Here is a 21,341-nt window from a genome sequence, read left to right on the forward strand (position 1 = left end):
GCGCGTTATAATATCCTGGCCTCTTTTAATGGGATGGGGAGGGGGGGGAGGCGCTAGCCCGTAACTGGGAGCGCTCGCTCGGCCGTCACGCTGCGTTCCCGTCGTCGTGCGGTTGTTTCGGGCGCTGAAATTGTTTTTTTGGGTTGGTGTTGGTGGTGTTGTTGTTGTTGTTGTTTTGGTCAAAATAGTCGCGAGAAATAGGGAGCCCGGAAAAACGCCCCCGTGGAAAATTATTGTGAAGAATGAGTGACCCCCCCCCCTCCTCCTCCTTCCGCGGGAGCACGACCCGGAATTCCGAGCTCCAGATAAGCAGTCGCCGGAGCCGGGTTCGTGCAAAATGTGTTGTTGTTGTTGTTGTTGTCGTTGTTGTTTGTGATCTCATCGTCTGGCGATTTTTTTTTTGTTGTCGTTGTTGACGTGCAGCAATTTGGGAAAATCTTGGACGTGGAAATCATCTTCAACGAGAGGGGCTCCAAGGTGGGTGCCGCACGCGCCACACGGCGAACAATCAGTAGCGACCCGACCGCTGGAAACAGCCCCGGGTCTGACTCAGCCTATAAATGAGCACCCGCTGCCGTGTGTGGACGTCATCACTGGGGAGACAAAGGCGGTCGAGCGTGACGTTGACGTCACCCACCACCGCGCGTGCCGTTCCGGCCTTCATAGGTGCTCGCATGCAGCACTTGCCCCTACAGACTGCTAAGGCTATACGGGCATCTTTGTCTTTTGTGCACGTGAGTGTGCGTGTGCGTGCCACGGCCGTCACGAGCGCCGCGAGTGAAAGACACAGGAGCGAACGTGACTGATGATGATGATGATTGTGACGACGACGATGATGATAATGATGGAAACCAATCACGCGGCCAGGTGTTCCGCAAGCGGCGGAGAACAAAGTGGAAACGACAGCTCATAAATGAAGTGACATCTCATAAATGAAGTGGCATCTCATAAATGCTGCATGGGGTTTCTGCTAAATTAGCGCGGCACCTGTGGAGTTCCCTCCCCCCCGTGGCGGCGCCGAGTCTCAGAGTGGCGTTCACGGCCACGTGGTTGTGGTGGTGGTGGCCGTGTTGATGGCAGATGTTGATGGTGATGTTGTTGTTGGTGGTTGGGGTGGCGACGATGGGTCTGATGGTAATAGTGGCGATGATGGTAGTGGTGGTTGATGGTGGTGATGATAGTGGTCGTGATTTTGGTGGTGATGGTGGCATTGTTGATGGTGTTCATAATGATAATGGTGGTGGTTATAGCGGTGATTGTAGTGGTGGTTTGGTGGTGGTGGTGGTGGTGGTGATAGAGGAGGCATAAGTAGTGGTGATGATGATGGTAGTGATTATGATGGTGGTGGTGGTGATGATGATGGTGGTGAGCATCGTGGTGGTGGTGATAATTGTGGTGGTCATGATGATGGTGATAATCGTGGTGGTGGTGGTGTTAGTGGTGATGTTGCTTATGATGACGAGAACGACGGTGGTGGTGTTGGCCGTGATGGCGGTATTGGTGATGATTGTGGTCATGGCAGTTGTCGTGGCGATGGTGTTGATGGTGGTTATGGTGGTAGTGGTGGTGATGATGATAGTGGAGGCGATAATAGTGGTATTAGTAGTGGTGATGGGCGTGGTACTCGTCGGAATGGTGGTGCTTGTGATGATGATAGTGGTGATTGTGATGATGATGGTGGCGGTGGTGGCGATATAGGAGGAGGGAGGGAGGGATATGTGGCATGGGAACGCTGTTAATTTTCCTGCAAATCAATCATTTTCCTGTGGGAACCTCTCTTTCTGATGAGTCGTTCCACTGCTGCTACATCGGGGACCAAGGCAATTGTGCGGACCAACAAAAAAAATATACAATCATAAAATTGGTGGGGTGGGAGGTGGAGGGAGGGGGCCTTCTGTTCATTACCACCGCCTCTGCCTGCTTCACCCCCCCGCCGGCCCCGCTCGTCTCACCGTGCCCCCCACCCCCAACCAACGCCACACCCCCCCCACGCCCCCCCCCCTCGCCCCCACCTGTTTCGTGGCATTTTCTGTTGCTGTGAGAATTCATTTACAAATACTGCATGCCCACGCACGCACCCCACACGCACATGCATCACACTTACACACGCACACGCACATACAGGCACCCACACGCGCACACGCGCAGACACACGCACACACATACGCACATACAGGCACCCACACACACCCACACACACACGCGCACACGCACACACACACACGCACACACACCCACACATCCACACGCACACACGCACACACACACACGCGCACACGCACACACGCGCACACGCGCACACGCACACACACACACGCGCACTAAACGCACCACGCGCACCAGCCCGCAAGAAATCCCGCACTCACCGCCCCACCGCTGGGCCTCTCCAGACTCTTTAGATTCCCGCTCTCGTTGTTTGCAAAGAATAGACCCTGGGCGCTTGCCGTACCGCCCCCCCCCCCCCCCGTGCACACAGCCTCCGCTTGCCACCTGTCCTGGATTTCCCAGGACCGTCCTCTGTTTGCTGGAGCTGTCCTGGGAAATATCCCCCCCCCGCCGCACCCCACCATTTCAGCCCCCCCCCCGCCCGGCCAATCGCAATTAGACGGGAAGAGACGAACTTCTCAGCACATCTCATTCCCAGGTGACGTCGTGTTTTCTTTCCCGATCATCGTCAATTTTGGCCTCCGTAACGCTCGTAACTCAGAGAGTAGCGGGAGAATAGGGGTAGCTGTGGAGGGAGGGATACGCTAGACATCCCCAGGAAAAGAAAAACTTTCTCCATTAAAATAACATCTCTTGTTTCTTATCTCTCATCATTTCCCCCCCCCTCGTTCTCCTAAATAGTTCTGTTCTTTTGAGTGATAATTTAAGTTAAGGGGTTGCCGGAGGAGGCAGAAGTTTTGCCAATCAATGACAACATTTCTACAGAAAGACCGAGAGAGATAGGGGGAAGGAGAGAGAGAGAGCGCGAGAGAAGGGGAGTGGAGGTGAGTGCCGGTGCGAGTGTAGGCAGTGGTGGGAATCGTTCGCGTGCAAATAAATCACAGGGCACGCGGCACCGCGGTGCACACACACCGTGAGAACTGCCCGGGACTCCGTGTGATTGGTTGGGGCTGGGGAAAGACCCCGTGGGGAGTTCACCTGTCAACAGCACAACAAGGCGCCGCTCGCCTACAGCACGGAACAACCGCGTGCGTCGTTTCCACGAGCACTGGGGTGAACTGGGTACCGGGCCGTGCCAGTCCAGGAACGGCCCAAAAACTGTGGAACGACTGGGGGACGTGTGCCACTCGAGGATGCCTCCCTGTGTGCTATTGGTCACCCATGGATCGGTGATCGGTCAGCATCGAGGAGGAGATGGAGCGATTGAGGACGTGAGCTCGTGTGTGCGGGTGCTTCGGTAGATCGTTGCATCCAGAAGTAGATTGACCATGGCTGCTGCTGTTGCTGACGATATTAAATATGAATCGTTGCAGCCGGAACCTGTGGATTACGGAATTATGTAGTCCACGGCACAATACCCAACAACCCCCCCCCGTCCCTCCGGCCTCACGCCACCGCTAGACAATGACTTCTTACACCACCTGCCCCCTACCCCCCTCTCCACCCTTCCCCGTCGATATTTCTTTCTCTGCCGCCGCTGCCGTTGCCTAGACCGCGCGCGCGTAATTCATCATCGCGCTGATCAGATGGGGGAACGTGTTGCTCGTCTGGGCCCGTGGGCACTCCGCTTGGCGCGTTCAGAGTCACGGACGCGTGTCTCGCCGTGCCATGCGAGGTGGTGTCTGCGTGGGGCTTTTGTCTTGGTGCGCGCTTTAGGGAGCGGTGGCGCAGCGGTTAGCGCGCTGCGCCAAACGAACCCGGGCAACCCGAGTTCGATTCCCACACGCGGCCACCAACGACGGCCTGGACTTTTGCAGCTGTTTTAGACTAATTTCAGGGTGCTGATTCCAATTCTGATCTCAGATTTGCTCTATCACATCTCATTTTTATGCTATCTGCATACCCCATTTTCATTGATTTTACCCGAAATTAACTCTGTCACTTATGATTGCAAGTTGTTGCGAGTCAGTGACTGCTTTAGTGTTAAAATATGGTGCTGTATTTTTAGGATAGTGTGTTTATAATATCATTTTATGTAGATATCCACATTTATTTCATATTTTTCTTCTGCAGATTTTATTAAACATGCAATATTTGATATCTCAAAAACCTGATGCCAGATTTGGAATCAGCACCCCAAAATTACCTTACAACCGTTGGAATACCTTAAGCCAGAAAAAGTGTGTTGACCAATGTTATCTGAAGCGGTCCTGGGCCTCCCCTGGCTCAACTCTGGTTTACGTATCAGTACCTAGCGCGAGGTACATAAAACATGGGCACTAGGGAGACAAAGGCGGCCGGGCGTGGAGTTGGCAACCCACCCCTTCGTGTGCCGTCCCGGTCTCAACAGGTGCTCGCGAACAACACTCGCCCCAAGAGTTTGTTGAAGACTGTACGGGGCATCTTTGTCCGTGTGTGTGTGTGTGTGTGCGCGCGTGCAATCCAGGGCTTCGGCTTCGTGACATTTGAGAACAGCGGGGACGCGGAGCGGGCGAGAGAGAAGCTCCACGGCAGTATCGTGGAGGGCAGGAAAATAGAGGTGCTGCTACCCCTCCGCTCCATGCAATCAACTCCACGTTTTAGTTCTTGATTGTTTCTGTTGTTGTTTCTTATTTCTATTTCGGACGTATTTCGATTCGCTTATGAGTGCTTTTGGAAATATGTTACAATTTGTTGTTGTTTTGCACGAGTGTATTATCGGGATATGAAGAAGGGCCATTTGGGCAAAAAGTCGCAGATTTTATTTATTACTTTTAAGGCTACCACTGTTGTTGACGAATGTCGATTTTTTTTTAATCCGGCGGTGACGTTGACGCAGCCCAGAGGTAGCGCACTTTCGCTGGTTCTGTTGTAGAGGCTCAACGGTTCGAATCCAGCGGCCGCCCTGGTTATGACTGCGGGTGTCACAATAATAGTAACACCACGCAGCCTTCTGATTCACTCACAGTAGACGTCAAAGATCCCGTGGTGTCACGCGCAAGAGCTTAGGCCATCTGTGTGACAGCGTCAGGGTTTCAATTTGGAAGCCCTAACGTATAAGCGTGGAAGGCTCCCTTCTGGCAAGAGAAGGTCACGGCACAGACCCAGTTTGTTATGGGTTGACTGACTGAGTTGATTGACAGATGCACTACCTGTGCCCCCCACTGTCCAAACAGTCATCCACACACGTGCACGCGCACGCGCGCGTGCTAGCTCCCTGCCCTTGACGTGCGCAAGGGACGGTGGTGTCGTTCCGGCATGGGACGCCGGCGCGATTTGAATGAGCAGAGCGGGTGGTGGCGGTGGCGGTGGCGGCGGCGGCGGCTATGCCGCTGTACGTGGCTGCCTGTAATCCGGCGAGGCGGAGGCAGCGATGGCTGGTGGATGGTCTCACAAATGTGGCGAGACTACCTTGCCCCGTGGGCCTCCATGCGGCACCGTTCCTTGGCTCTGGAGCAGGAGACGTCGGAATCGCAAAACAATGTAGACTCCACCCGTTCCGTTTGTAGGGGGGTAGAGCGTCTCCCCCTCGCACGCGTGGGGTTTATCCGGCTGCTCCGGTTTCTTCCCACGTGTGAACATTCATTAAGTGACCCGTAACACCTTAATACATAGAGGAGCGCAAGGCTCGGGCAATTGTTGGCGCCGGCTCATCTGCGTGCATGTGGGTGCGTGTGTTTGTGCGTGCGTGTGTTTGTGTTTGTGCGTGCGTGTGTTTGTGTGTGCGTGCGTTTGTTTGTGTGTGCGTGCGTGTGTTTGTGCGTGTGTGTGTGCGTGTGTTTGTGCGTGCGTGCGTGTGTGTGTTTGTGCGTGTGTGTGTGCGTGTGTGCGTGCGTGCGTGTGTCCGCAGGTTAACAACGCCACGGCGCGCGTCATGACCAACAAGAAGCCCATCAACCCCTACGCCAACGGTGAGCGGCGTCCATCGAACGCTCTCACACACGCACGCGGACACTTGAGCAATGCAGCAGTAGATATCACATACACTTATATACGGATTGCATATACATCACATGAATGTCGTGCTATCCGAGCATCGATGCCGGTGGGAGAAGTGGGGAGTGGGAGAAGCCAGCGATGAATCTGCCCGGAGGGAGAGATGCTACCATCCCATGCCCCTTCGACACGGCCTGGGACTGGGAGGCATTGCAGGAGGGGTCGTGGGCCCAGAACCACCGCTTGCACGTTGGGATTGACTCCCAGAGCCCATTGAGTTCAGAGACGTCGGCGGAGGCATTTGAACAGCCTGACCCAAGTTTGAGCCCGAGCCACGGCCAACATCAGCGGCGAACGATACTGGAACCGGTCCTTTAGCACCCCCCCCACCCCACTTCATAAAACCAATTGATCGACACGGCGTGGGGGTAGGCTTTAATCCGGCAGTGGAATGACGAATGGATGTACGTTGTTGGTGGTGTTATCGTCTAACACGAAGTTGACTGTTCCAACCGCGTTGAAACTGAATGAGCGCTGAGCGCGTGACCCTGATCGGCTCTCCGGACTTGGCGTGTTCTGCGCCCCGAGCCGGGTTCGTTTAGGCAGGCAGCGTCTGTGCCGGCTGCGACTTTCACAGTCTCACGGTGAAGGGAAATAATAAAATAATAAAAATTTCACATTATAATTCTAACGACGTTTCGGCCACAACGTAAGCAGCCGTCCTCAGGTGAAGAACAGGTCTGTCGGAAAGACAGCGTCTGAATGATTCATTTATTTTATTATTTCCCTTCTACGTGACTTTACCGAAAGAACCAAGAAGATGAATCCCTGCAGTCACGAAAGCTTTAAATAGAAAAGTCTCACGGTGGTTCAAGGTTCAAGTTTGTTTAGTTCCAGCAAGGCGAGAAACTCCAGAGACCAGGATAGAGTCTCGTTTCGCAAGAGTCAACACAAATAATGACAGCAGCAAAAACGAAAATGAATACCAAATAATAAAACGGTTTAACTCCTATTTTTAATGTAACTATTTTGATTTGACCAGGTAAGCCCCGCTGATCTATGTTTGTCTTTTATAGAAGCGACCTAGCAACAAACGGTAGCTCAGCGATGTGGCTTATCGCGTGGAAATGTATATCAGCTGAATCTTCTAAACGCGTGTTGTTGATTCTAAATATGGAGTGAAAACCCGGAGGACCTGGAGAAAAATCCACGCAACCACGGAGAGAGAGAGACACGCAAACTCCAAATAATACATGCGTCGGGGTCGGGATCGAACCGACGAACCTCCTGCGTACCAGGCGAGGTAGTTAACATCTCGCCACCGCAGCGCACCAACAATGAAGTACACCGACGAAACAGCAGGAATTGCACAAACGTCAGTCACGTTCCCCGGAGCGTAAGTCGGTTACAGCAGACTATTTGTCGACTGATCGTTGCAGAAAAGTTCGAGAAATATGAAAGAGACTATCTTGATTTGAAGCTTTCGTGACTGCAGGAATCCATACTCCTTGGTTCTGTCGGTAAAGTCACGTGGGTAGAAAATAATGATTTATTTTAAAATAATTATTTATTTTTATTTTATACCTACGTGACTTTACCGAAACAACCAAAGAGTATGAAAGAGACTCTTGCAGTCGTAAAACGTTGTACCCGTGGCACCACCACGGCGAGTGGGGCGTCGAGTCAAGCACCTAAATGCAATGGGGGGGGGGATCAAATGTAATGTAAAGTCACGTACAAGGGAAATAATAAAATAGTAATTAATATCAAACGATAGTTTTTTTCCCTTCTACGTGACTTTACCGAAAGAACCAAGAATATTAATCCCTGCAGTCACGAAAGTTTTAAATAAAAAATGTAATGTGTAAAGGGGTACCAGCGATGAGAAAACATGGGAAGTAAGATGGGAAGGATGGGAAAGGATGGGGAGTGAGATGGAAACGGTGGGAAATCATGGGGAGTAAGATGTAAAAGATGGGAACATATGGGGAGTAATATGGGAAGGATGGGAAAGCATGGGAAGTAAGATGTTCAAGTTCAAGTTCATTTATTAGGTATAGCCCTGTGAGCCATTCGGCTCTTGAATCGGGTGCAACCGCAACAAACAAAAAAACTAAAACATGAACAAGAAAACATCTTAAAGTGAATGTGTGACTAAGTGCAAACAGAAAATCCAAGAAAAGACAGCATGGGAAAGGAACGGAGAAACTGGAGTAGAGTGGTCAGGAGAGGTCAGGATGAGAGAGAAAGAGGCGACACGTGGGCCTCAACGTGGCACGGAGTGGCGTCTGTTTACACAGCGGGGGGGGGGGGGGCAGCACACAGAAGTCACGTGGTTTAAGGGAGGCTTGAGCTGATGTAAGTTTACGTGGACGTGTAAACGGATAATGACCAGGGTATATGTCTCAACAGCAGCGGGTGTGTCCTGTTAAACCACGCGTCATGTTGGTGTCATTCGCGAGAGCAACCCATGAAACACCGTCGGTCACGCACCGTGTGCCACGCGGTCTGCTGTAGGACACTGAAAAGGAAAAACCTCACACGCACCGCCCGTGCCACCCAACCCCAATCTCACGCCACTACGAAGCAATCTCAACGTTGCTCATTGGCGTAGCAGTTATTGCTACATCTGCATTTTTTAAAAATATTAAACAAGAGTAGTAGTATCATTATTAGTTCTTTTCGCACTCCACCACCACTGGGGATAGCCCTGGTGTTTAGCGGGATCTGTGAACACACATCCCGTGCCTCTACGGGACAAATTAGCGCTGTTTAAGGAGACAGTTTGCAGAGTTGCGAAAGCTTTGATACATGCATTACTTAAGAACGGGGGTTTTCAGGAAAGGTTTCATTAATAATGATTTAGAATGTGTAAAGCGCGCAGGTATTCTTCTTTCATATGGGAGAGAAGCGAGAGAATGATTCATGGGGCGAATTAATGATTGAGAGAGAGAATGATTCAGCGAGAGACAGCGAAAGAATGAATTATTCAGAAAGAGAATGATCCAGCGAGAGAATGAATTATTAATATAGAGAATGATTCAGAGAAAGAATGAATGATTCAAAGGGAGAATGAATGATTCAGCGAGAGAATGAATGATTCAGCGAGAGAATGAATGATTCATAGAGGGAATGATTCAGAGGTTGAATGAATGATTCAGCGAGATAATAAACGATTCAGAGAGAGAATTAATGATTCAGCGAGATAATGAATGAGTCATAGAGAGAATGATTCAGAGGGAGAATGAATGATTCCGCGAGAGAAGGAATTATCAAGTGATATATATATATAAAATGATTCAGAGAGAGAATGAATGATCTGCAAGAGAATGAATGCTTCAGCGAGATAATGAATGATTCCGAGAGAGAGAATGATTCAGCGAGAGTAATATAAAATGATACAGAGGCGTGGGAACCCCACAGGCGAGTGCTTAAGAGAGGCATCCAAAATCCGCGCCAACAGTTGTCCAAGATCTGTAATCCTCTATTGGGATGTTTGGCCAACTCCATTCACGAGTGGCTGTACACATGTGGGGGGGACACTGGGGTATCCGGAGAAAACCCACTCGTGTGAGAGGGAGTAACACTCAATCCCCGTACAGATGGAAATTAAAATTAAGGCAGTGACACTAAACAAATCCCATCATTCCAACTTCCTCCTACTGGCCTAACCCCAATCACCCTTACCCACCCTTCACCCCCCTTGACCTATGACCCCTTTGCCAGACTCTTGATAATTACGGCTGCTAAGCACGAGGCCAGAGGCCCAAAACGCCAAACATCCAGCATCAGCCAGCACGATGGGAGGTGAGACAGGGGACAATTGATACGGCTTCTTGAGTGGAGGCGAGGATTGTAAGTTCTTGGGAAAATAGGCGATGAGAGGGGATTATAAAAAGGAGAGGATTGCGAGTGAAGACACAGAGGGAGGTGACCTGCAGTATGGTGAGTCGATTGAGTGAGTGGGTGGGTGAGAGCGATTGAGTGAGTGGGTGGGTGAGTGGATTGAGTGAGTGGGTGGGTGAGTCGATTGAGTGAGTGGGTGGGTGAGTCGATTGAGTGAGTAGGTGGGTGAGTTGGTTGAGTGAGTGGGTGGGTGAGTCGATTGAGTGAGTGGGTGGGTGAGTTGATTGAGTGAGTTGGTGGGTGAGTCGATTGAGTGAGTGATGGGTAAGTTGATTGAGTGAGTGATGGGTGAGTTGATTGAGTGAGTGGGTGGGTGAGTCGATTGAGTGAGTGGGTGGGTGAGTTGGTTGAGTGAGTGGGTGGGTGAGTCGATTGAGTGAGTGGGTGGGTGAGTTGATTGAGTGAGTGGGTGGGTGAGTTGGTTGAGTGAGTGGGTGGGTGAGTCGATTGAGTGAGTGGGTGGGTAAGTTGATTGAGTGAGTGGGTGGGTGAGTCGATTGAGTGAGTGGATGGGTGAGTTGATTGAGTGAGTGGGTGGGTGAGTTGATTGAGTGAGTGGGTGGGTGAGTCGATTGAGTGAGTGGGTGGGTGAGTTAATTGAGTGAGTGGGTGGGTGAGTTGATTGAGTGAGTGGGTGAGTCGATTGAGTGAGTGGGTGGGTGCGTTGATTGAGTGAGTTGGTGGGTGAGTCGATTGAGTGAGTGATGGGTAAGTTGATTGAGTGAGTGATGGGTGAGTTTATTGAGTGAGTGGGTGGGTGAGTTGATTGAGTGAGTGGGTGGGTGAGTTAATTGAGTGAGTGGGTGGGTGAGTTGGTTGAGTGAGTGGGTGGGTCGATTGAGTGAGTGGGTGGGTGAGTCGATTGAGTGAGTGGGTGAGTGAGTTGATTGAGTGAGTGGGTAGGTGAGTTGATTGAGTGAGTGGGTGGGTGAGTCGATTGAGTGAGTGAGTGGGTGAGTCGATTGAGTGAGTGGGTGGGTGAGTTGATTGAGTGAGTGATGGGTGAGTGGATTGAGTGAGTGGGTGAGTCGATTGAGTGAGTGGGTGGGTGAGTTGATTGAGTGAGTTGGTGGGTGAGTCGATTGAGTGAGTGATGGGTAAGTTGATTGAGTGAGTGATGGGTGAGTTGATTGAGTGAGTGGGTGGGTGAGTCGATTGAGTGAGTGGGTGGGTGAGTTGGTTGAGTGAGTGGGTGGGTGAGTCGATTGAGTGAGTGGGTGGGTGAGTTGATTGAGTGAGTGGGTGGGTGAGTTGGTTGAGTGAGTGGGTGGGTGAGTCGATTGAGTGAGTGGGTGGGTAAGTTGATTGAGTGAGTGGGTGGGTGAGTCGATTGAGTGAGTGGATGGGTGAGTTGATTGAGTGAGTGGGTGGGTGAGTTGATTGAGTGAGTGGGTGGGTGAGTCGATTGAGTGAGTGGGTGGGTGAGTTAATTGAGTGAGTGGGTGGGTGAGTTGATTGAGTGAGTGGGTGAGTCGATTGAGTGAGTGGGTGGGTGAGTTGATTGAGTGAGTTGGTGGGTGAGTCGATTGAGTGAGTGATGGGTAAGTTGATTGAGTGAGTGATGGGTGAGTTGATTGAGTGAGTTGGTGGGTGAGTCGATTGAGTGAGTGGGTGGGTGAGTCGATTGAGTGAGTGGGTGGGTGAGTTGATTGAGTGAGTGGGTGGGTGAGTCGATTGAGTGAGTGGGTGGGTGAGTTGGTTGAGTGAGTGAGTGGGTGAGTCGATTCAGTGAGTGGGTGGGTGAGTTGATTGAGTGAGTGGGTGGGTGAGTTGATTGAGTGAGTGGGTGGGTGAGTCGATTGAGTGAGTGGGTGGGTGAGTCGATTGAGTGAGTGGCTGAACGAGGGTCTGAGCGGTTGTGTCGTGGCAACTGAAAACAGAGCGTGGAACCGAAACGTCAGACATCGTAGCGAACCGAACAGGTTTGTATCTGTTTAACACATTGTAGGCGACGAATAATATCATCCATAATAGAGGTTTTTGGGTTAGATCGCGTAAATATATAAATGTGTCGTTAAAACCCGCCACCACCCGACACTGCCAACTAGTAAGGGTTGTCACGTAAGCAGAACGTGGCCAATTCGTCACTGGCACAGCACTAATCGGTTCTGTTGGAGAGCCAACGTGGCTAGGAAACCGGAGCGCCCGGGAAGAGGCCACGCATGCGAGGGGGCAACACTCGATCCCGCGCACAATGAACAGATGACATCAGTGCGCACGTGGCTGTACCGCATGGCTCCTCTTCGATTGCCACGGGGAAGGAAGTCTAGCTACACGTTGCTGCCGCCTCCACAGTGCTGGATTGCAGGCAGATGACGTGCATAGCCGACAACGTCTGCGCCGCGTTGCACGCGTCTTTTTTTACACAGAGGCTGCTCGTATATTGGCCCCGCAGACAACACGCAGCACTGGTTGTTGTTGGTGCTGCGAGGCTACGATGGATGAAAAGGAGTTCGCCGGTCGTTTAGTGCCGGTCGAGGCTTTTGATGAGAGACGAGACGAGCCCTTTGGTTTGTATTTCACACGACCCGCGCTGATGTTCCCTTTCTCCCGGCTTCTCCTTGCCGAACGGCGCTCGCGCCTCGCGCTTTGAAACTCCCTCCGTCGGCGAACAAACACGCGCGTCGGGTATCATCAAAACCCCCCCCCCCCAAAAAAACTGATTAAATATTTAACAAGACACCCGGGATAGTTCTGAATGTACTTTGGAATTTTTGTAGTTAGCAGCTCTTCAAACGAGAGGTTTTTCTCTCTCTCTTTGGTTGCTCTCTGTCGTAAACCTTAAAATCCGTGCGCTCGTGCGTCCACGCGGGGAGCGGCGGTGCGATGGTTAGCGCACTGCGCCACGAACCCGGCGACCCGAATTCGATTCACGTCCGCGGCCGGTACCAGTGCCGAACATTAAACACTGTCCCTGGCGCTTCCCCGAGGTCGACTCAGCCATACAAAAACGTGTGCCCTTGGTGCGGTGTGTAAACTTCGCCGTGGGAGACACAACGACGTGGTGCTGGCCACCTCGTGTGCCGTGCCGACTTTTGATCGGCGATCGCTAACAGCACTTGCCCCAAAAGCCCGTGTAGGCTACACTGAGCGACGGGAGCCAGAGGAGGAGGGGGGGGGTATCTTTAGCCTTTTCTTCATCTTGATCTCGTGTCACCGCATCCCCGAAGTCTCCACGGCCAAACCCCTTCCAGCATTCGCGTGGCAGAAGCCAGTGTAGTGCGTGTTCCCAACACAACGCCAATTAGTGTACAATTCTAAATGTTACACGTTGCCGGCAATTAGAGGGAGCGGCGCGCCCGTCAGACCCGCGACCCTCACGCCTTCCCTGCCAACCGGAATCTCGCTTTTCTGATATTAGAGATAAATGCCACGAGTCCATTTACTTGCCAAAGCCAATAACTTTGGCGCCACTGAGGTCATCGCGCACACTTCCCCCCCACCCCACCCCCCCTCCTCTTCCCCACTGCGCGATTCTTTCCCCGTGCCTCGAGGCTCACGTTCACATCCAACACTGCCTCCACAATGCTAGTGAGGTTTGCCCGCGTGGGGCTTTTTCCTGCGCGTTGAACAACTCCTCCCGTCAAGCTTTTCGCCGCGCACTGCTGGCGGGCGTCTGCGGGAGCTGTGTTCGAGCTCAGCGCATCGCGATGTGCAACCGTGGTGTGTGTGGCGGAGGAGGAGGAGGGAGGGGGGCGGTGAAGGAGGGGAAGGGGGACGACGGTGATGATGAAGGGGGTGAGGCAGAGGAGGAATAGGCTCAGGCAGAGGAGGGAAAGGCTGAGAAAATGGGGGGGGGGGGGGGGGGCGGGGAGAATGAGAGAGGGTGCGGAAGGAGGGAGTGGGAAGAGGATAAAGCGGAGGAATAATCGGAGGAGGCGGTGAAGGAAAGATAGGGGGGGGTGGAGGATGAAGTGGGAAAGAGGAGGTGGACAAGTTGTAGAAGAAAGAGGATGAGGAGGAGGAGGAGGCGGAGGCGTCGTGACGAGGGTTGATTCCGCGGCACGCGTTGCCCGGTCCCCGCGTGCGTAATTTGCGTGACCGCCAACAGCCGCGGGTGCCTCGCTGCTGCGCGTCTGATGCATCATGCGCCGCTGCTGCGGCCAGGGAGGAGACGATTGTTGTGGGAGCAGCGAAGGTGTGGGGGGGGGGGGCAGGGAGATCGGGGGGCGGCGGGGGGGGCACACCGATCCTGTAGGACTGATGCTGAGAGATGGCGACGCTCACAGGAGGGGGGGGGGCCTGCACCATCGATCAGCCGCGATCCCTCGAACCCGCCAGCTAATTGAGGGGACGTTAATGGAGCTTTGAATGCGGGCGAAATTCATCAGCTCGGCATGGGCTTAATGGCAGGGCTGTCGGGACGGGACCGGGGTGGGAGGGGTTGGGGGGGGGTAAGGAGAGGGGAGGGGCGGGGGGCAGCCGTCGATTCGCCTGACGAGCCCTCGGTCCTGACCAAATCAATAACGAGGGGAGGGTGGGTGGGGGGGGCTTTGTGGGTGGGATGTGAAGAGGTTCGTGAGGATCGCGGGCTTGGGTAGTGGGGTGGTGGTGAGGGTGGGGGGGGGGAGTTGAGGGGTGGGGGTTGCGTTTGCTTCCTGGGGGGGTGGGAGAGGGGGCGGTCAGGGTGGAGGACATTCAAGGGGGCGCGCCCAGGGGGAGGCTGCGAGTCCGGTAATGAGAAGGGTTGTAAAGTGAGTCACCTCGGCACAAGAAATCATCTAACATTTTGCAATTAATAATTCCTCCCCCCTCGGGAAATTTATGGCGCCCTCGGGGGGTGGCGGTGGAGGGGAAGGGGGCGAGGGGTGGGGTGGATGGGGTGGCGTGGGGGCATTGGGGGGGGGGGGGCGCTACCCCTGACCGGGGGCTACCTCCACCTGAGTGTGGGGGGGGGGGGGGGGCCTCCACGTCTCACCCGCCCCCGAGTCCCTCGCCGGCAATCCCCCTTTACCCCTCCCCTCCTCCCTCCCCCTGCCCCCACACCCCACACCCCACTGATCGAGGCGCGGCAAATCTCTCCAATGCGAACTGCGTGGCTCCTCACGACGGCGCCGTGAACGGCTCCTCCGCGTCATCACATTCGGCCCTGTTGTCCGACGTTTCGCGCCGAGTGCCGGGAGCTTCTTCAGCGGCACAAATCTGACTCGCCGCGTGACAACCAAATTCTCGTCTCTGCGGAGCAGGCGAGAGTGCGAGGGTCACTCGAAGGTGTTCGTCTCGGAAGTAGTTCTATGATGACTCCTTCCCCACGGGCTGTTCCCTCTCGACACGCCGCCTTGTGATGCATTGCACCGCCCGTTGAGCTGCGAACAGCTGACGACCACTTCCATGCCGTGTACACGGCCCCTTACGAGACAACTGCATTCAGTTTCCGTGGAAGCATCGCGCCTGGCGCGTGAATGGTGCGAAACGTCGGACATCGTGGCGCAAATAAACGCACAGAGACGTACTGAACTGTAAACTATTGTTTATTTTACCAGGTATGGCCCACTGAGCTATAAATGTTCTTTTTCGTAAAGCGGCCTGGCCACACATTATTGTTCGACGAAGTTGGTTGATCATCAAGTGGAAATTTAGAGCGGCCAAAGACTCTAAACGCGTGATGTTGATCATCGATGTGGAGGGAAAACCGGAGGACCCGGAGAAAAATCCACGCGACCGCGGAGAGAGAGAGAGACACGCAAACTTCACATGTACAGCAGGCGTCAGGGTCGGGATTGAACCTACGAACTCCTTGTAGACGAGGCGAGGGATTTAACATCTCGGGAGTTAGGAAATACATCGCGGGGGGTGAGAAACAATAGGGAATCACTCGCGTTATTCACCTGCACCGCTCGGTTAATCCGAGTCCCGATGAGTCTCAATGTAACCAGGGCAGGCCGTGTCAAGGGGTGAACAACAATCGCACTGAATAGTCATCCAGTCATTAGTTAATCACCAACCAGCGATGGACCAGCGTGGTGAAGTATGGTCAAATAACCGGCCCCGCCTCCCCCGCAATGAGATTCTCATCCCAGCAGTGGATCGCCAAAAGGGTCTTACTCCATTGCGAGATGCTTGGCCCAATTCCTTTGTTTATTTTAAACGGGCAATGCACTCGGTGGAGACAAACGCGCTCACTGGTCCGCTGTGCTGCCAACAGCTCACCACCCCGCGGCAAATATCTCACGCGACCCGCAAACCCTTGACCTCCCGACCTGATCCTAATGCAAAAACAAAGGTCCCCTCGAATGTACTTAACAGACTGTTGAGTCGAGTGTTCAATTATCGAACACCTAATCAAGGGTCTGCACTGCACACGAGGGGGGGAGTGGCCAAACAACACTCTCGGCCGCATTTGTCTCCCCAGTGGCGATTTTTACTACACACCGCAGTGGGTACTCTTTCGAGGCTGAGTCGACCTAAAACCTTCCGACGTGCACACCCACATTCCTTCTTTACCCTCCCCCCACTCCCCCGTGTCCCGCCCCCACAGCCGGGTGCAGTGGCACCGCCTGCACACTCGACAGTAGAGCACCCCCCCCCCTCCCCACCCTGTACACGTGGGTCGATGTTGCTCGCGTGGTTGACACCGCGCGTGTCCTGTGACCCGCAGGCTGGAAGCTGAACCCAGTGGTGAGCGCGGTCTACGGCCCAGAGATATATGCAGGTGAGCCGCTCACCATCTCACCCGCACCCTCACCGATGTGCCGTGAGACGTTTGAAACGGCATGTGCGGAAGCTTCATCCAGCAGTGGAGAGACAGCGACTGCTGCTGCGGCTGATGATGATGATGATAACCATGAAAGTACTCTCAGCCTCCGTGCATTTTGCAAAAAATAACATCCATCTGTATTTTTTGAATATGTGCAGAGTGGTCGTCTCGTCTTGTTAGGTTAATGTGCTTCTTCAGGAACTGCTGATTGCTTTTTGCATAATGCACGCAGGCGCAGTGCTTTGTGGACACGTGTCTGTGAGTTGCTGCTGCTGTTGTTGTTGTTGTTGCTGCTTGGAACGCGTGGTTTTACGGCCTCCACGCCGTTCGAACCTTGCGCACGATGACAACCAAACGTTCACGAGCTGAATGTCGACGTGGAGGTCTTCTATTGCTGCTGGTCACGACGAGAGGGCTTCTGGAGAGTGAGTTCGTGTGGTTTTGCAGTTCCTTCTCCTCCTCCGTTGAAGGAGCGCAAACTACAGTGGTTTTATAATATTAAAAAAAAATGTGTTTAGCTTCTTTTGTATAGATTTGTTTAGCGATTTGCGTACCTTTGCTATACTTTGCACTCCAATCGTACGTTTGTATTGTTGTTTTGTTGTAACGTTTTGACCCGCCCCTCCTGGGCATCTGTGAAAAAGAGCTTAACAGTTCATGGGATTCTTCCAATATAAATACACATGCTGATTCTGCTTTAACTGTATGGTCCACACTTTGGGTTGTATGGCCACAATCTCACGATTGTGACTTATCTTTAATGCGTCTTAAAGCGTCGCATTGTATCTCGATGAGTCTATGTACACTAAGTATACTCTCGTCACAGCTACATTTACTGTATCTCACTTAATACAGTAAATTTAGCTGTGACGGTCCCACCTGATGACGGAGACTTGTGTTGCCTCCGAAACGTCGTGATTTATTATTTTATTTCTATTATTATTTCTATTATTTTTATTATTTATTATTTACCTACGTGACTTTACCGAAAAAACCTAAGAGTATGAATCCTTGCAGTCACGAAAGCTTCAAATCTAGAATTACACTAAGTATCTCTATGGGTCGCTGTCTATCTCTATGGGTCTCTGGCGTCTATGCATCTCTATGTGCACCTATGCACGTCTGTGTGTCTGCGGGGTTTACTCTATATATAGTCCATCGTGTGGCTTGCGTGGTCACGATCGGGCCACATACGAAGGCGATGTGGTGCCCGTCGACCTGCTGGTGATGTCCTGACGAGGTCGATTGTCATACCGGTCGCTCCGAGGAGGACTTTCGAAGCGAGTAGAGAGGTGCAATGATGTTGGGGTCCTGAACGAGGCGGTTTTTTGTTTCTCTGGAAGACCACTTGGCTCCACTCTGTTCGCGCAGCAGTAGCAGCAGCAGCAGCGTTCTTCCGGATCTGGGTGAGATTCGAGGATTGTGGCAGTAGCAGCAGCGGCAGCGTGATCCGATAATGGGGAGGGGGGGGGGTCGAGATTTGAGTTGGCAGCGAGATGATATTGTTGATGATGATTGGTCGGTGGTTGTCATTGTTACGATGGGTTTTTTTCTCTCTCATAATTGACAGACTCGATGATGATGATGATGAATCTAATTTTGGGAAACGTCACTCAATTGATCACGTTCGCATGTCGTTGAAAGGCACTGCCAAAACCGCGTTGGTCTGGCGATGTTCCACACGATTTAGCCAAAAGGAACAAAACGAGATGAAAGCGTTTTACCAACGATTCGCGGTCCCTGGCGCAAGACGTCGCAGGCTGCACCACGCCTCGAGCGGCTCGTGGTGGGGGGGGGGAGGTCGGTGCGTTGGTGGAAGGGGAGGTCCCTGAGCAGAGTGCTGACTGCTCGCTCCGAGTGTTTATTTTTGTCAAAATCCATCCTCCAGTGGGGGGGGGGGGGCTCAGGGGGCTCTTAAGGGCTCCCTCCAGTGGGAGGCCCCTTACGCCAGCAGTGGCATGGGCGAGCAATTGCAGGACTGCGCCTTTTACCTTCCGAAATCTCCTCGCGGGAGCCTCTGTGGTTCGTGATTGTCGGTTAAGTGGGGTGCTTGGTGGGGCGGTTGTGGCAGTGGAGATCAGGTTGTGTGTGGTTGTGGCGTGGTGGAGGTTGTGTGAGGTTGTGGGGTGGTTTTGGGATGGTGTGATTGTGGTGTTGTGGTGCGTTGGGCGATGGTCGCGCGGTTGTGATGCTGTCGTGGCATTGTTGTGATGCAGTTGTGCGGTGTCGTGATGGAGCAGCGGTTGTGTAGAGCAGTGTGCGTGTTGCTGTTGTGGAGTGGTTAGTGGTGGTGTGGTGGTGGTGGTTGGTTGGTTGGTGGTGGTGGTAGTGGTTGGTGGTGGTGGTTGGTTGGTTGGTGGTGGTGATGGTGGTGGTAGTTGATGGTTGGTGTGGTAGTTGTTGGTGGTAGGTGGTGGTGGTAGTAGTAGTGAGTACTCCGCCCATGTGCGCGCTAATGGAAACGAGCGCCAGACCACGGCGGCTTTGGCATCCGAATTCGCTGACACAGCGAAGTAAAATCCCCCTCCCCTTTCCCCCACCCACTTCATTCCTTCACAGAAAAAGTCAACGGACGACGTCGGGCCACGGACAGCGGGAAGGCAATCGCTTTAATGCCTTAATGTACTGTGTGGCTTTCTTATAAAATTGATCTGGCCGCCGGTTTTTTTGTTCAGTTGTTTTGTTTTTTTGCTGACTTGAGGCTTACACACGCGCGCGCGCGCACGCACGCACGGACGGACGGACACGCGGTAAAAACACCGCGCGTTTTTTTAAACTCGGGAAGGGAATCAACAACAACAGCAGCAGCAGCAACAACGACAACAAAAAGGGGCAAGGATTACGCCAATTGTGATTGTGTAAAAGGTAGCGAGGCACAGGCTCTGGGTTTTCGGAGCGAGAAACTCGGAAGGCTGTGAATTTAAATCCATGGTTTGGGTGACGGTGGTGGCCGGGGAGGGGGATTGGAGGAGGGGTGTTGACTCAGCCCCATCACAACTCCTTCTTCCGTGGTCAATAAAATGAGTATCACATTTTGTGGAAGTCAATGGTAGTTGTCTTTTGGATCCACTCTTCCCCGCCATAGGAATGTGGAATGTTTCACCACTGGCTCTGCAGGCCTGTTAACGAGAGATGTACGTTGAACATCTTTCGCACCGTACGTATCCAACCGTGCTAATCGGATGTGTGGGGGAAGGACACCAAACTAAACACAAAAATCAGTTGTCAAGAAATGCATTTCAATCTCGATTTTAAAATGCATCGCTCCGATGGATTCCTAATATCGGAAGGAGGAAGAGCGTTCCAGACGGCCGCAGAAGCGCATCTGAAAGCGCCGTGCGATGCGGTGACCGCCGTATTTGTTCGATGGTAGCCACAAGCCACTGCGAGGATGACCGGAGTTCGCGGGATGGTTTATGGTTAGAGCGAATACCGGTGTTTAGTTAGCTAGTATAGTTAGAGCTAATACCAGTGGTTAGTGAACTAGTGTGGCTATGGCTGGAGTTAATTCCAATGTCTAGTTAGCTAGTGTGAATATGTCTATGGCTAATGCCAGTGTTTAGTTAGCTAGTATAGTCAGAGCTAATACCAGTGGCTAGTGAACTAGTGTGGCTATGTCTAGGGCTAATGCCAGTGTTTAGTTAGCTAGATTGACTATGGCTAATGACAGCGTCTAGTTAGCTAGTATAGATAGTCAGAGCTAATACCAGTGGCTAGTGAACTAGTGTGGTTAGATCTCGGGCTAATGACAGTGGCTCGTTGGCTACTGTGACTATGGCTCGGGATAGTTACGAGTGGTTACTGAGCTAGTGTCGCTATGGCTGGGGTTAGTGCCAGTGTCTAGTTATCCGTTAGGTGTAGGCTTACTGTCATCATCATCATCATCGACAGCCATGGTCGCCTGGTCCGTGAGCCACCGTGGAGAGGCGGGTGCCGTTGTTGTTGTTTTGGTTGGTTGTTGTTGTTGTTTATTGTTCGTTTTTGTTGTTGTTGTTGTTGTCGTCGCGGATGCGAGCGGCTCTCGTCGTTCATTACAAACACCCGGGGAGAGACAGCTCCCTCCTTGTCCCATCTCACAAGGCGTCTCCGAGGTCGCCTCGCTCCACTCACATCCTCAATGTTATTATAATCTCGTCGTCGCTACCCCCCCCCCCCCCACCGTTCTCGTGGAGTGCTGCGGTGGTGGCGGCAGCTGCAGCAGCAGCGAGGGTAGGTGGTTCACCGCACGCGAATGTTGCAACGAGAAGGCGGCCTTGTAACAATGGCTTGCAAAACAAAGTGCCGACTAATCTCCGTCGATCCCTGCTGTGTGGGGATAGCGTGTTGCCCCCTCTCCGAGTGCTCCGGACTCTTCCCACGTGGGTAAACTCTCATTCTAGATTTGAAGCTTTTGTGACTGCAAGGATTCATACTCTTAGGTTTTTTCGGTAAAGTCACGTAGGTAAAAATAAATAATAAAAATAAAAAGAATTATCTCATTATATACACACACACAGAGGAACGCCGAGCTTGGGCAATTACTGCTAGCGCCGGGTCACTGCCAGAATGCCGCTGCTGCTGCTGCTGCTGCCTTCCAGCTGCGTTTGTGGTCCACCGGCGGTTGCGAGAGGCGATCTGTACGATAGGACGACACCGCGGATGCAACTCAACCCCGGCGTCGCTTCGCGGTGGTCGTCATTCGTTAGTTCGCGACTTTGTGAGCCGCGGGCACCGACGA

At 52.7% G+C, this 21,341-nt stretch overlaps 1 protein-coding gene across 8 annotated transcripts in view; it reads left to right on the forward strand.

Moving 5' to 3' along the window:
• The window catches only part of LOC144935311 (RNA binding protein fox-1 homolog 1-like), a 183,531-nt gene that overhangs the window by 129,703 nt on the left and 32,487 nt on the right, over window positions 1-21,341 (forward strand). For all 8 annotated transcript variants that reach the window (XM_078861879.1, XM_078861895.1, XM_078861871.1 and 5 more), the window contains exons 4-7: window positions 424-477; window positions 4,553-4,645; window positions 5,936-5,996; window positions 16,526-16,579. In XM_078861879.1, coding sequence (XP_078718005.1) covers window positions 424-477; window positions 4,553-4,645; window positions 5,936-5,996; window positions 16,526-16,579 — 262 coding nt within the window. The remainder of the gene's footprint in view (window positions 1-423; window positions 478-4,552; window positions 4,646-5,935; window positions 5,997-16,525; window positions 16,580-21,341) is intronic.

This window comes from Lampetra fluviatilis, chromosome 1 (genome assembly GCF_964198595.1).
Source record: "Lampetra fluviatilis chromosome 1, kcLamFluv1.1, whole genome shotgun sequence".
In the NCBI taxonomy this organism is placed as follows: Eukaryota; Metazoa; Chordata; class Hyperoartia; order Petromyzontiformes; family Petromyzontidae; genus Lampetra; species Lampetra fluviatilis.